Source organism: Schistocerca cancellata, chromosome 1 (genome assembly GCF_023864275.1).
Source record: "Schistocerca cancellata isolate TAMUIC-IGC-003103 chromosome 1, iqSchCanc2.1, whole genome shotgun sequence".
NCBI classification, from domain to species: Eukaryota; Metazoa; Arthropoda; class Insecta; order Orthoptera; family Acrididae; genus Schistocerca; species Schistocerca cancellata.
This window is the reverse complement of record NC_064626.1, coordinates 894,092,803-894,106,272: the sequence shown is the minus strand read 5'-3', so window position 1 is coordinate 894,106,272 and position 13,470 is coordinate 894,092,803. Positions and strand designations below refer to the sequence as shown.

General features: G+C 38.4%; 1 protein-coding gene across 1 annotated transcript in view; it reads left to right on the top strand.

The window, feature by feature from the left end:
* The first annotated feature begins 302 nt into the window (after nucleotides 1–302).
* LOC126112051 (coiled-coil domain-containing protein 157-like) overlaps nucleotides 303–13,470 on the top strand; it is a 127,815-nt gene continuing 114,647 nt past the window's right edge. The window contains exons 1-2 of the mRNA XM_049915008.1: nucleotides 303–311; nucleotides 607–1,262. Coding sequence (XP_049770965.1) covers nucleotides 303–311; nucleotides 607–1,262 — 665 coding nt within the window. The remainder of the gene's footprint in view (nucleotides 312–606; nucleotides 1,263–13,470) is intronic.

The window sequence follows — 13,470 nt, the reverse complement described above, 5'->3', positions numbered from 1 at the left end:
ACTTAGATGTTGAATACTTACCAAGAGAGAAGAACGAAACAAAATCGCGTATCAGTTCATTCCTCTACAAGAATTAGAAATTATATCATTTCGTTTTGCAGTTGGGAAACCGTATTTTCGAACACAGAGAAGTTCTTGTCTAATTATTTATCGTCCCCTCTCGGTATTTTGAATTAATCGTCATATGTTGATGGTAGTTTTCTAATAATAGAAATATCACCAATGGATGTACTGGTTTATTATGAGTTCGCCAGGTCACAGGTGATTATGTTCCGGTTTATTATAAGTTTGCAAGGTCATAGATGATCCAGGTGAGCTCAGAATATAAACAAATCATTAAATTTGAGTCTTTAGGTGATGATTTGGCGTACCACATTTTTTATGTGCTTCGGCTCTTTGAGTTAATCATCTTAGCTGTTTTTTTCCCTGAAACTTGTTTGTAATTGCATGTAAGAGAAAAACGCCGATATGAAATACTAGTGCCCTTCTTACATGAATAATTTTGGTTGAACTCTAATTCCAGTAAGAAATATAATCTCTCTCTCTTCATAAATTCGTCCCACAATAAAATGTTACACTTTTTAAATTTTTTTCTATTCATTACAGCCTAAAACTCCTCCAGTGAAGGAAGTAGTACAACCGAAAGATGTTGGTGTTCCTCGCGTGGATTTTACGGAGGAGGAGAAACCGGCAGTTACCGAAGAGGAAGTACCAAAGATTAGTGACGAACAAACAGTAGAGGAAACTAAGGTGGAAGTGAAAGCAGAGGAAAGGGAGATGGAAGTGAAAGCAGAGCCAGCTGTAGCACAGAGAAGAACTAAAAAAGAGCAAGCCGAAGACTTTTGTGCGAACTTAACTGACCTAGCCAACGAGCTAGAAGGAGTGCTGGACACAAAGCAACCGTGTATGCGTCTCTCTCGACTTCACGACATTTGTTCAGAATTGTCAAGATTAGCTACTGAATGCGAGATCCTGCAAGCTCAGATGACAGACAGACAGAGCCAGGCTGAAGGTTTGGTGGAAGCTGCTCGTGCTGCTGCTGATTATGATCTGCAGGAAGAGTTACTCGAAGACTATGATAATTTCGATTCCATGAGGTTTATAATCGACATAGCTCAGGTGCGAATCATGGAAGAGAAACTTAATGCAATGAGGATAGATAGCATGGAAGATGATGCAGAAGAGACTGACGAAGCGTGGGAACTGCGTAATATTGTAGCACAACTAGAGAACAGGTTGGAGTTTTCCCAAGATGACGGCAGGTTGGTAAATTTTTTTATACGTTTCAATTTGTCTAGAGAACCCTACATTTGCTAAAGCTGTGATATGTGCTAGCGTCAGTAGTAATCCCATATCTTCCTCTCTCTCTCTCTCTCTCTCTCTCTCTCTCTCTTGCACACGCACACACACACACACACACACACACACACACACACACACACAGAGGCGAGTGCGCGCGCGTGCTCCTTTCACCCTGTATTTCAATCGTTGGATGTAAGATGTATCTAAAAGACACACCTTGATAGCATGTGCAAAGAGTTAATCGATAACAATGAAATAATGCAGACTCCCGAAACTGTGTTCGTAGGAATATCTAGTGCTGAGGTTTTCTGTTGAGAAGTATGCACCATATAACAATCGAATGTTCTTTAATCATAATTTGTTCGATAAATCTCTACAGTTCCATTAATTTATCTTAGCCTGGGTATATAGGCTAAGACATCTTCTCAGATCAGATTTAATTTTCGTTCCATAGACCCAAAAATTGAGCTGATTCTCTTGGGTGTGGAACATGTCAGAAAATATAGCATAAAAACATAAAACATTTGAATACAATACATACTACTCTGATCATTTGCTAGGAGATTGTCGAAATAGGTGAATACAATGCGGTAAACTGGAACAGAGAACATTTACAGAATTAACAGGCTGTCCGAATGAAACATTGTTATGCACTATAAAGAAATTTATCATACACAAAATACCTAATCTTGACTGTTGTGACCAAGTGCTGTCAAAACTAAAATGTAACAGATACTTTTACTTAACAGTCTCTGTTAAGATACTCATCTATGGAGTAGAAGGAGTTGCCTATCAAAAAGTTTTTTAAACTCTGTTTAAACTGTGCTTTATCTGAAACTAAGTTTTTAATGGCTGCTGGCAATGTATTGAAAATGTGTGTTCCTGAATATTGGACCCCTTTTTGGACCAAGGTAAGTTATTTTAGGTCTTTATGTAGCTTGTTCTTATTCCTAGTATTGATACTATGTATTGAGCTATTGGTTGGAAACTGAGATGTATTACTTGCAAGAAATTTCATTAAGGAATAAATATACTGAGAAGCAGTGGTTAGAATACAAAGTTCCTTGAACAGGTTTCTACATGATATTCTTGAATTTACACCAAAAATTATTCTTATCAAACGCTTTTGCACCCTAAAAACTTTTGCCCAGTTTGATGAGTTGCCCCAGAATATAATCCCATATGACATAATAGAATGAAAGTAAGCAAAGAATGCAAGTTTTTTTATATTTATATCGCCTACATTTGACATCATTCTCATGGCAAATTCAGTCTTGTTTAGGGGCTTAAGCAATTCTGTGGTATGCCCTTTCAACTGAATTTATTATCGACTTGTAATCGAAGAAATTTAACACTGTCAACCTCTTCAATCTGCATGTCTTCTTACGTTATACACATGCTGGACGGAAATGTCTTACAAGTTCTGAACTGCGTATAGCGGGTCTTCTCAAAGTTTAATGACAGTGAATTAGCTTTAAAACACTTATTAATGTCAGTGAAAATTTGACTAGCAGCTGTTTCTGAATCTGTACTTGACTTGCTACTTATTGCAATGTTTGTATCATCTGAAAAAAAAAAAAAAAAAAGCAGCGTGGCTATATATCGGTAACTTAAAGAGAATCACCACAACTGCTACAGTAGTGAAATACCTAAACAAGAACGGAATACTGGGACAACCAGAATGTGAAGAACTGTGCACAATGGGCGACAAAAAAAGCTTTCAAAGTAGACATTCCGTTTAAAAAGCTACAAATCACATAAGAACCAGAATTCTGGCCAGAAAACATAAAAGTACGTCAGTTTCGTTTCCCAAAACGATCAATGGAAGAGGGAGCAGAGCTCAACTAAACTAAGAAGAAAACCAGAAGAGCAAGAAATAAAAGCAGTCTTGTAGAATACAGAGGAAGTAAAAAGTGCTCTTAACCTAACACCAACAGACATTCTGCAAAACGCGGATCTTTCAATTCTAACAGAAACCTTCCTGATATACAGCTGGCAACATAAAGATTTCTACAATTATCACCTAATGTCAAAGAAGGGAGAAAGAGGACGACCCATGGGAGGAATATCTATCCTACTGAAACCCTGGATGACGCCAACCAAAAAACTCATAAAACAAGAAAATAGTATGCTAGTAGAAGCAGCAAACATAAATATAGTTGCACCTATTTTAAACCGCACACAAATGCTGCAGAAATAATTGACGAAATAGTCATACTCATCAAACAATGCGACAGCAAACCCACCATTATTGCAAACGATCTCAACTGCAGAATAGACACAGAAAACTATAAAACAAAACTGGTCATTGAAACCCTAGAAGAAGGTGGTTTCACCCTACTTAACGATAGGCAGATACCTAAATACATATGCCACAATGGGAAAAGCGCCATTGATATCACATAAACAAGAGGATAAATAAAAGGAAGTATTCAGCCAATATTGCATGACTCCATTACTCCTATACGAAAGCACATTCCAATGAAGATAAAAATAAATATCGTCACGCCAACGCCATCAAGAAAGACCCACCAAATCATACAAAGAAAAATTGATATAGAAAAATTAACAAACCAGCAAGAACAATTAACACAAATAGAAAATTTTATAGAGGAAGGAGACCTTGAAAAAGCAACAGACCAAATAGAAGACCTAAAAAATTCAGTGATACAAACAAACCCAAAAACAAGGACGGCATAAAGATGGGTCGATGCTGAATGCTACAGCAAAAGGAACACTACTACAGCAAAAGGAACACTGTTCTAAGAACGCTCCACAGCTTAAGAAACCAGCACGACAATGAAACATACAAACTGTACGCAGAAGAGAGGAGAAGCTACAAAAAACTAATAGAAGAGAAGAGAAAGAATACATAGAAAGAGAGGCAAAAAGAGAAGCGGATGAAGCAGAGAAAGACCCATACATAGCAGCAAGACCAAGAAAACTGGCTCATACACCAAATACAGACATGAAGGAATGGGAAGAACAATTCAGTAAGATACTGAACAAACGAGGAATCAAAACACCCCCAAAGAAAGAGAAACAACATCAAACTAAGGAAAAAGACAATATATGAGAACCTCTAAATGAAGAAGATGTGAAAGAAGTAATAAAAGCACTGAAGAACAAGAAAGGAGCAGGACCCGATAATATATATAATGAACATATAAAAGATGCAAAAGAGGCCCTCCAACACGTATGGACCAAACTATTTAACAAATGCCTGGAACTTTGAAGAATTCCGACACAATGGAGACACTCAACAATAAAAGTTCTCTACAAAGGTAGAGGAGACCCAACGGACCCAAACAAGTACAGAGGCATAGCCCTGGAAAATACTCAGTTCATAACGTTTTCAAAGATAATTACACAAAAAATCCAAGCATCTGTGGACAGTCATCTCCCAGAACGACAAATGGGTTTCAGATCTGGAAGATCAACACTTACGGCAGTCAGGCTTCTTCTAAACAACATCGACGAAGCGCTACAAAAGAAACAAATGTTCTACACAGTGTTCATAGACTTTACCAAAGCCTTTGACCTACTGGAAGGAGATGTCATAGTTCGAAAACTGGGAGAAACAATGGGAGAAGATAGTGTATAGGCAAGAATAATCAAGTCAGTCCTCGAATACAACTTAATCACAATATCAGACAACCTCTCTTTTTCGAACCCCGTTCTGCAATCGAACAGAGTCTTACAGGGTGACCTAGTGAGCCCTTTGCTGTACATTCTTGCCGGTGAAGAAGTACCCCGAATTGGAGAAAATGAAGAAGATGTATATGTATATGCATACTCTGACGACATAACTGCAGGTTCAACAGATATACAGAAGTTGCAGAGAATCATTGAGGAAATAGACAAATTGTGCAGTGAACACAAACTACACATAGACATAACAAAGACAGAAATGGTAATTTTCAGAAAAGGAGGCAAAACACCCAAGAATGCGGAAATCAGCCTCAGAGGACAAAAAATAAAAATCTCATCAGATTTTAAATACCTAGGAGTGACATTGCTACCAACAGCCAAATGCTTCACAAAACATACAACAGAACGTGCAGCCCAAGCAATAATAGCAATACAGGACATCAAAAACATCCGCCTACTCAGTCTAGAAACAGCCATGAAAGTATTCAACACAAAAATCTTGCCGATTCTGGCCTATGGGGTGGAGGTTATATGGGACCACCTGACAGAAAAAAATCTAGAAACACTAGAAAAGGTAAAATCGACTTATCTAAAAAGAGCAGTAGGTCTCTCAAAGACAACAAGATCTAGACTAGTGTACCTGCTTGCGAGAGAGGCTTCGATATATGATGCCACACACCAGGGCTTCCAGAAAGCAACTGAAGATCATGGAGGACAAACGAGAGAAAATATGGCCGGAGTTCTATGGCACTGAAGCAATGACAAGCCGCTAATGGACAGCACCAAACTTTGAACAGCGACATGTCGTAACTAGACTTTCTATTCACGGCTTTCACCATCTAATCTGCAAAAACAAAACTTATCACAACCCAACCACAACATGTGTATGTGAACTGTGTAACGAAGCCTGTGAACGATATCACATAGAACTGTGCAGTAAAATAGTGAAATCGGTAAATAAATATGCAAAAATGTAGAATGTAAATGTAAAATATTAAGCAAACTAACTGTATATGGCTATTTGACTGCAATTTTATTAAATAAAATTAATGTACTCAAGAAAAAGCATTGGACCCAAAATGGAGCCTTGAGGTACACCATATGTAAATGATTCCCAGTCAGATGAAGACTGACTGCTTATTGCACAAGTATTTCACAGTGACACTCTTTGTTTCCTGTTGGATAGATACGACTCAAACCATTTCGCTGCATAGCCAGTGATGCCATAATATTCAAATTTACTTAAGAGAATGCTGTGGTTCAAACAGTCAAAGGCTTTTGACAGGTTACAGAAAATGCCAGTAGCCTCTAATTTATTAGATACTGAATTAAGTACATTCTCACTGTAAGTGTAAATAGCTTTCTTTACAACAGAAGCCTTAAGAAATCAAAACTGTGACTTGTACAATATATTATTTGCAGTCAGATGCTTAAGAAGATGCTTGAACACAACCTTTTCAAATATTTTTGAGAAAGCTGGCAAAAGTGAAATTGGTTGATAGTTTGATTCAATCTCTTTATCCCCCTTCTTGTAAAGAGGCTTAACTTCAGCATATTTTAGCCAGTCTAGAAATGTTCAGCTGATAAGAAATTGATTACCCGAATAACTTAAGATAGAACTCAACTCACATGAGCACTCATTGACTAACTTCGTTGATATATTATCATACTCACTGGAATGCTTAGATTTTAAAGATTCATGGGAGATGAGTGTCATTTCCATTTTACTGAAATTTTTAAAGTCTGGTCTCAGATACTCCATTGCACTGTTCACCGAACCTGATAACCTCAAGCAGTCAGTTAAAGAAATGAAGTAGTTGTTTAAGAGGTTTGCACCACTAACTGTACTTGTTACCAAAGTTTCATTTATTTTTAGAGCTATCTGTTCCTCTTCATGTTTGGCGCCACCTGTCTCTGTCTTTACAATATCCCATACAGTTTCTGTTTTGTTACCTGATGTAATTATCTTTTTCTCATAATAAAGCTGCTTCGATTTCTGGATTATTTGCTTCGATATTTTGCTGTATTCTTTGTAATACATTACAATTCTAACATCAGAGCTGTTCCTAGATAGTAGACACAGTCTCCTTTTTGTCCCACACGATATCTTTATTCCTTGTGTAATCCACAGTTTACTTTTTGCCTTTTTTGTGATTAGAGTTACTTTTATGGGAAAACAAGTTTCAAAAGTGGAGGTAACTTTATTAATGAATGCTTTGTATTTTTCATTTGAGTCAGAAGTATTGTAAACGTCTATCCCGTTCATGTCTTTGAGCAATTTCCTGAATTTCTCAATTTTTAACTTATTTATTACCCTCCTGTACTCAGATTTAATAGATTTTTTATCCTGACAAGTTTCAACATTTCACACAAGATACTGCGTGTCATGATCTTATAGCCCATTTGCTAGTAGTATTGTGGTATGACTTTTTTTCTCTAAATTCATCTAAGAGATATTATCAGTAATGAGAGCATTTACGTATCCTAGTAGCAAAATTCACAGAACTAAATTGAATGATAGTGTTACTGACTGCAATAATTGTTCACTGACAGAGCTTTTCAATAAATCCACATTAAAATCATCAACAATCACTATTTCCTTGTGTTTTACTGTGAGATGAGACAGCAGAGTTTCCAGATTTTTTTTGAAGAGGTTAAAATTTTCTGAAGGTGTTCTGTGTATACCTGGTATTATAAAGGACTTATTATGAAATACTACTTCTGTTGCACAAGCCTCTAAGTGCTGCTCTGAGCAAAATTTATTAATATCAACGTTCTTGAAGTCAAAACAGTTTCTGACAAATATGGCAACTCCTTCTTTCTCCATTTTTTCTCTACAGAAATAAGAAGCTAACTTGAATCCTGTAACATTTAACATATCTATACCAGTGGTCACATGATGTTGAGAGGCAGGTTATATCAACTGGCTTGCTCAACCCTAATTCTTCAACACAAATAAGCTACTCATTAAGCTTACCCCTTAGTCCTCGGATATTCTGATGTAATAACGATAACTGATTTTGTGCACTGGCTGAATTACAACTGGATGAACAATTTTTCCTGCAAATTCTTGAGTATCTCTAGTTTCAATTGGAGGCTGGCTGCATGAATTGTGTATATTAAAATTTGCTTTCTGGCTGCCTGTTTTATGAATGTGAATGTCATTTTCAGTCTGTCTATGAACTTGTCGTCGAATAGATAGTTGCAGCTTCTAGGCGGAGCTGAATTAGCGCTTATTATGCTCTAAGTAGCGCAACATATAGTTGTTTTACCGTCTGCAGTCAGGAGCAGAACAAATGGTGTAATGCAGTAAATGTTCACACTGAAGTTGCCGTTTTGCATTATATTGCGAGATCTGCGGTCATCATACTCAGAGATCTTGATGTCATTATATTCCGAGGTCTCAAGATGGTTCAAAAAAGGACTTCTTCGTGTAGCAGTCAGCACACCACTTTGTACTCTTCGACAGGTGGACACGTAATGGGATTGTGAACCATCGTTGCCCTTATTTGAAACCCCATCTTCATCAAAAACAAAATAATGAACCAGTGAAGACAACTCCATTTGAAGTCGACGGGGGAAGAAATTGTTTAACATTCCAGACCTGTCATTAGAAGTGTAGAAAAGTTTTTACCTATTTTATGGCTTGCCATTACTTGAGAGTAAATTGTTGTACAAGAATGTTTGCGTTCATTTTGCTTTATTTTCTGGAAATTATTTAGGTATAAAATTTCGTTTCCAAAGTATTCAGTTAACGTAATTTGCAATTTTCGTCATGGTCCTTTTCAGTTTCGTTAAAGAAGAAAAAAACTGACAAGTCGTATACAACATCTTTAGCGATTTTCGATCTTGCGGCTAGAACTGCATTAAGTTCGGAACATTAGTGCCACGGAACACTATTATCGTGGCATTACTAAGGGGAAAACATACTCATTTCCGTAGCAGGTTTTAAGACAGAAAGAGATGCAAATCGCTCGCGTATTTAAAGATTAGGATTACTTTAATTTACATGTAAAATTACCTTCCTGCAGTTGAGAAAATAACTTATTTAACTCATCGTCACATCTTACTTGAGAACTGTTCAGAATTTCTCGTCAAAATAACAACAAAGTGTCAAGTGTATTTAATAATATCTGGAAATGCTAAAAAATGTTATCTGTTACCGGTGAATAAGCTGCTCAGTTTGCTTCAGACAGAACAAAATAGCTGCAACTGCTACTGAAGAGGACTGCTCCCCAAATAGTTCCTCCTGTTCTTTACTTGCCACGTTAGTATTGCAGATGATGCATCTGGATATTATTCATAGACACACTTTAATACAAAATCATATTTGGCTGTAGAGTTTTTCCGTAAGTTTAATAAACACAACAGATATTCATACCAGAGACGTTAGACATCAATAATATTTTATCTCACTGTTTGCAACAGTCCGCCAACGCTAGGGCAACTTCTCTACTCCGCGACTGTGGGACTTCTGTGGTTTTAAGACAAAGATCTCGTCGAGCCATGTTCGGAGGGCATTTTCATCCACAAGGAAGTTCCTTGAAGGTTATTCGAGCGGGAGTGGAAAATGTGAAAATCTGAGGATGCAATATCATGGTGTGGAATGACTTCCTAACTCAAATTCTGTTTAGTGTTTTCGTCAGTCCAGCAGAATGCGAGCGGGCGTTATCGTGGAGTGGCATAATTTCACGCAGTCTTCCTGGTCGCCGTTGTTCTTGAACTTCGTCTGCAAAACGTTTCAGTTGTTGACATTGTCACCAGTACGGCTACCCCTCTCGGAAGCCACTCGTAGTAAATCACACTGTTGTTGTTCCACATAACGTCACCTTTTGCGGATGTGAGGAGGTTTTGTACGGAGAGATGCTGTTTTCTTTGGGCTCAACTATTCCTTTATTCTCCTTATATTAGCTTAAAATCACCATTTCTGGGCACCAGCAACGTTACAAGATAGGAACGGTCAGTGTTGTTCACGAGCCAATTGATGACGAGCAGGTACAGTATCCATACACTCCAATTTTGAATCTTTCCCACTGAATGTAAATGTCGCACGATGGCGGAGTGATTACAGTTCATCAAATTTGCGAGTCTTGCTTGGGTAGCCCAGATGGTAGAGCACTTGCCCGTGTAAGACAAAGGTCCCGAGTTCGAGTCTCGATCCGGCACACAGTTTTAATCTGCCAGGAAGTTTCATATCAGCGCACACTCTGCTACAGAGTGAAAATCTCATTCTGGAAACATCTCCCAGGCTGTGGCTAAGCCATGTCTCCGCAATATCCTTTCTTCCAGGAGTGCTAGTTCTCCAAGGTTTGCAGGAGAACTTCTGTGAAGTTTGGAAGGTAAGAGACGAAATACTGGCAGAAGTAAAGCTGTGAAGACAGGGCGAGAGTCGTGCTTGGGTAGCTCAGATGGTAGAGCACTTGCCTGCGAAAGGCAAAGGTCCCGAGTTCGAGTCTCGGTCGAGCACACAGTTTTAATCTGCCAGGAAGTTTCACATCGGGGCACACTCTGCTGCAGAGTGAAAATCTCATTCTGATCTCAGAAAAATGATGCGCATACATGAAACTACAGTATTTTCAGTATAAAAACTACAGAAGTTAATATTTTACAGCAATTGAAATTTTCACAATGAATTTCAGTATTAACAACTTTTAGGCTCATCATTTGTATCTAATTCATTTATTGATTTTTTACATATTTATGTAACAACATAGCAACTGAATGCTGCGTAAATACCGTGTATCTTGATGTACGTGTGTCGCTATTCAATGAGTATGTTACTATTTTGCCATGAACTTAATCTGTTGTTGCTGTTTTGTTGGGGGAGGAAACTGGACAGTCAGGTCATCGGTCTCATTGGATGAGGGAAGGACGGGGAAGGAAGTCGACCGTGCCCTTTTAAAGGAACCATCACGGAATTTGCCTGGAGCTATTCAGGGAAATCACGGAAAACTTAAATCAGGATGGCCGGACGCGCGATTGAACCGTCGTCGTCCCGAATGCGAGTCCATTGTGAACTTTATTTAAATATGATTAGAATCGACATTAGAGATCATGGTATTTTAAAAATGGTCAATCACATGTGTTTCCTGACACCACCATTGGAAAGTGGCAAAAGACGATTCTATCGAGCAGACATAAGTAATTGTTTAAACAATATTTAGTAAATTTTTGCTGTCATTTGGTGTGAGCATGCATACCCAAGGATGCTGGAGTATTTATTTATGAACGTACTATTATTTATATTTTTGTAAATGGTCTGAGTGTGACAGAATGTTTATATTTCTTTATTAAATATTGTTATAATAGTGTATTGTGGAGAATGGGCAAATTGAATCAAATTGTGTCCGTAGAGCATAAGAACGATGTATTCTTGGTGGAGAGTACCACTTTTCAGTGGCGAGCTCAAGAGCTTGTGTTAGATCTGGAAGGAGACACACCTGCCTGACGTAACGTGTGATGTTTGGTCATGTGATGTTTAGTAATGTTTGTGATAGATTCTGGGCATTGAACGACCACCAGAAAACTTTAACTTTTGAAGGGCCTTTTACTTGCATGAGATCTGAATGAATGTGCTCCAGTGCAGAACTTTAACTTTTGTGCTTGCAGTACAGAACTGGAGCTAGAAAGAGTATCGGTGTCTACTTTTTATCTGTCGTGTTCTGATGGGTAGATAATCATGCTGAATTTTGAATTATTCTGAGCTGGAGAATATTTTGTTTATACTCTTTACGAAATGGAGTTAGTTTTTCGCAAATCTTGCATGGCTGTTTAGCTTGGGGATTCTGGTGCCATTCTTGTAGCACACTTAACACAACTTTATTGCATTTTGATGAGATTATCTTTCTGCCTGTTCATATCGGAATTATAGAGTCACCTTGGTTTATTTGAGGTTCCTTTCTTTAATAAACATTATAAACAAAATTCTCTGTTAAAGGCTACATCAATGACAGACGTTGTAATAGAATCCTTTTTATTAATTATTCATTTACTTTTTATTTTAATGTTTTTGTTTACTTTACCAACTCACAATTCTGGCAAGTGCATAGAATATTTGATTGCCAGATCATAGGTTCAGATTGTAATTTGCAGCGAGCTTAGCTCCAGGGCATGAAAACAGGTGTATCTGGCTCAAACCTACGACTTAATCGAGCTATCTTTCTAAAACAGAGCCATGCGTACCCCAGTTACTTAAGGTTTGAGTAACTACGGGTAAAGTTGCAGACAGAATGAATTATTATTACATTATTAGTCTGTAACGATCTGCCAAAACACCCAGTAGGTGTCCCAGAACAACCTCAAAGCTCTGATTCACTCTATGTGTAATTATATAGTCTGCAGGCTTTAAATTGACTCACATTAGGGCCTGATATTTTGCGACTATGTTTGTTCCACGTACATAGCCGTGATAATGGAATGAGATGAAAACCAAACAGCTAACATCGATACTGAGCTGATGTCAATGGTCAACACAAGGCATTAGGAAGCATGGAGGATGTGAGTTTGCACCAAGCTCGAATTCTTGTTACCTCTGCCAGTCATGAGGTAAACAGGACAGCATGTTTACTGCAGGTCGGGACACACTGTACTGGTAGCACGACGCTGATAAGATAGCAGAAGACGTGGTTTTCCTAAAAAAGAAAACAAAAACTTGGCTCTTGCCTTAGTACACAGTTTAATCAAACACTCATCCGTACTGAGAATGTAAACACAATGAAATTACTGAAAGTATACAAATGAGATAAAAGGGAAAAAAAGCGCAAGACATATTTACTATTCTAGCTCATTAGTTCCACATAAATTCTTCTACATAATGCTATTCTTTCTTTGCCACACAACTCAAACCATAAGCACGTGCGGTGCCAGATAGATGTAACAGCTGATTCTGAAGTACACTACTGATTAGGACCAATTGGGCTAGGGCGAATGCTTTGTGCATCGATGCAGGTTCTTCACCTTCTCTCGGAAAGCGTCCTCCCTGCGGTAGCTGTTGCGGGGCTATGTCGTTGACCTCCCTGTCCATTTGGAAGAATACATGAAGGTGAAATCAGTATGCTCCACAATTCTCTCTTTCCCCTCCATGGGCAGGCGCTTCGAGGTATCTTCAGCTACGCTGTCGCGGCTGTGTAGCAGCAGTCGCGGGACGGGGATTTGTGTCGTTGCCGCGCACGATTAGCCGAGGCTCTTAGGCGCTGCAGTCATGGACTCTGCGGCTGGTCCCGGCGGAGGTTCGAGTCCTCCCTCGCGCATGGGTGTGTGTGTTTGTCCTTAGGATAATTTAAGTTAAGTAGTGTGTAAGCTAAGGGGCTGATGACCTTACCAGTTAAGTCCCATAAGATTTCACACACATTTGAACATTTGTGTCGTTATGTACGTATCTCCACTCTTCTGCAGGGGCACCAAGTCGGCTTAAATGTAAACAACAGAATGACCCAGCGTCTGTATGCACGACAGTTAATAAATACATTAAATTAAATAAAAAAGTGCAGCATAATAGCACTCTTTAACAATCTCCAG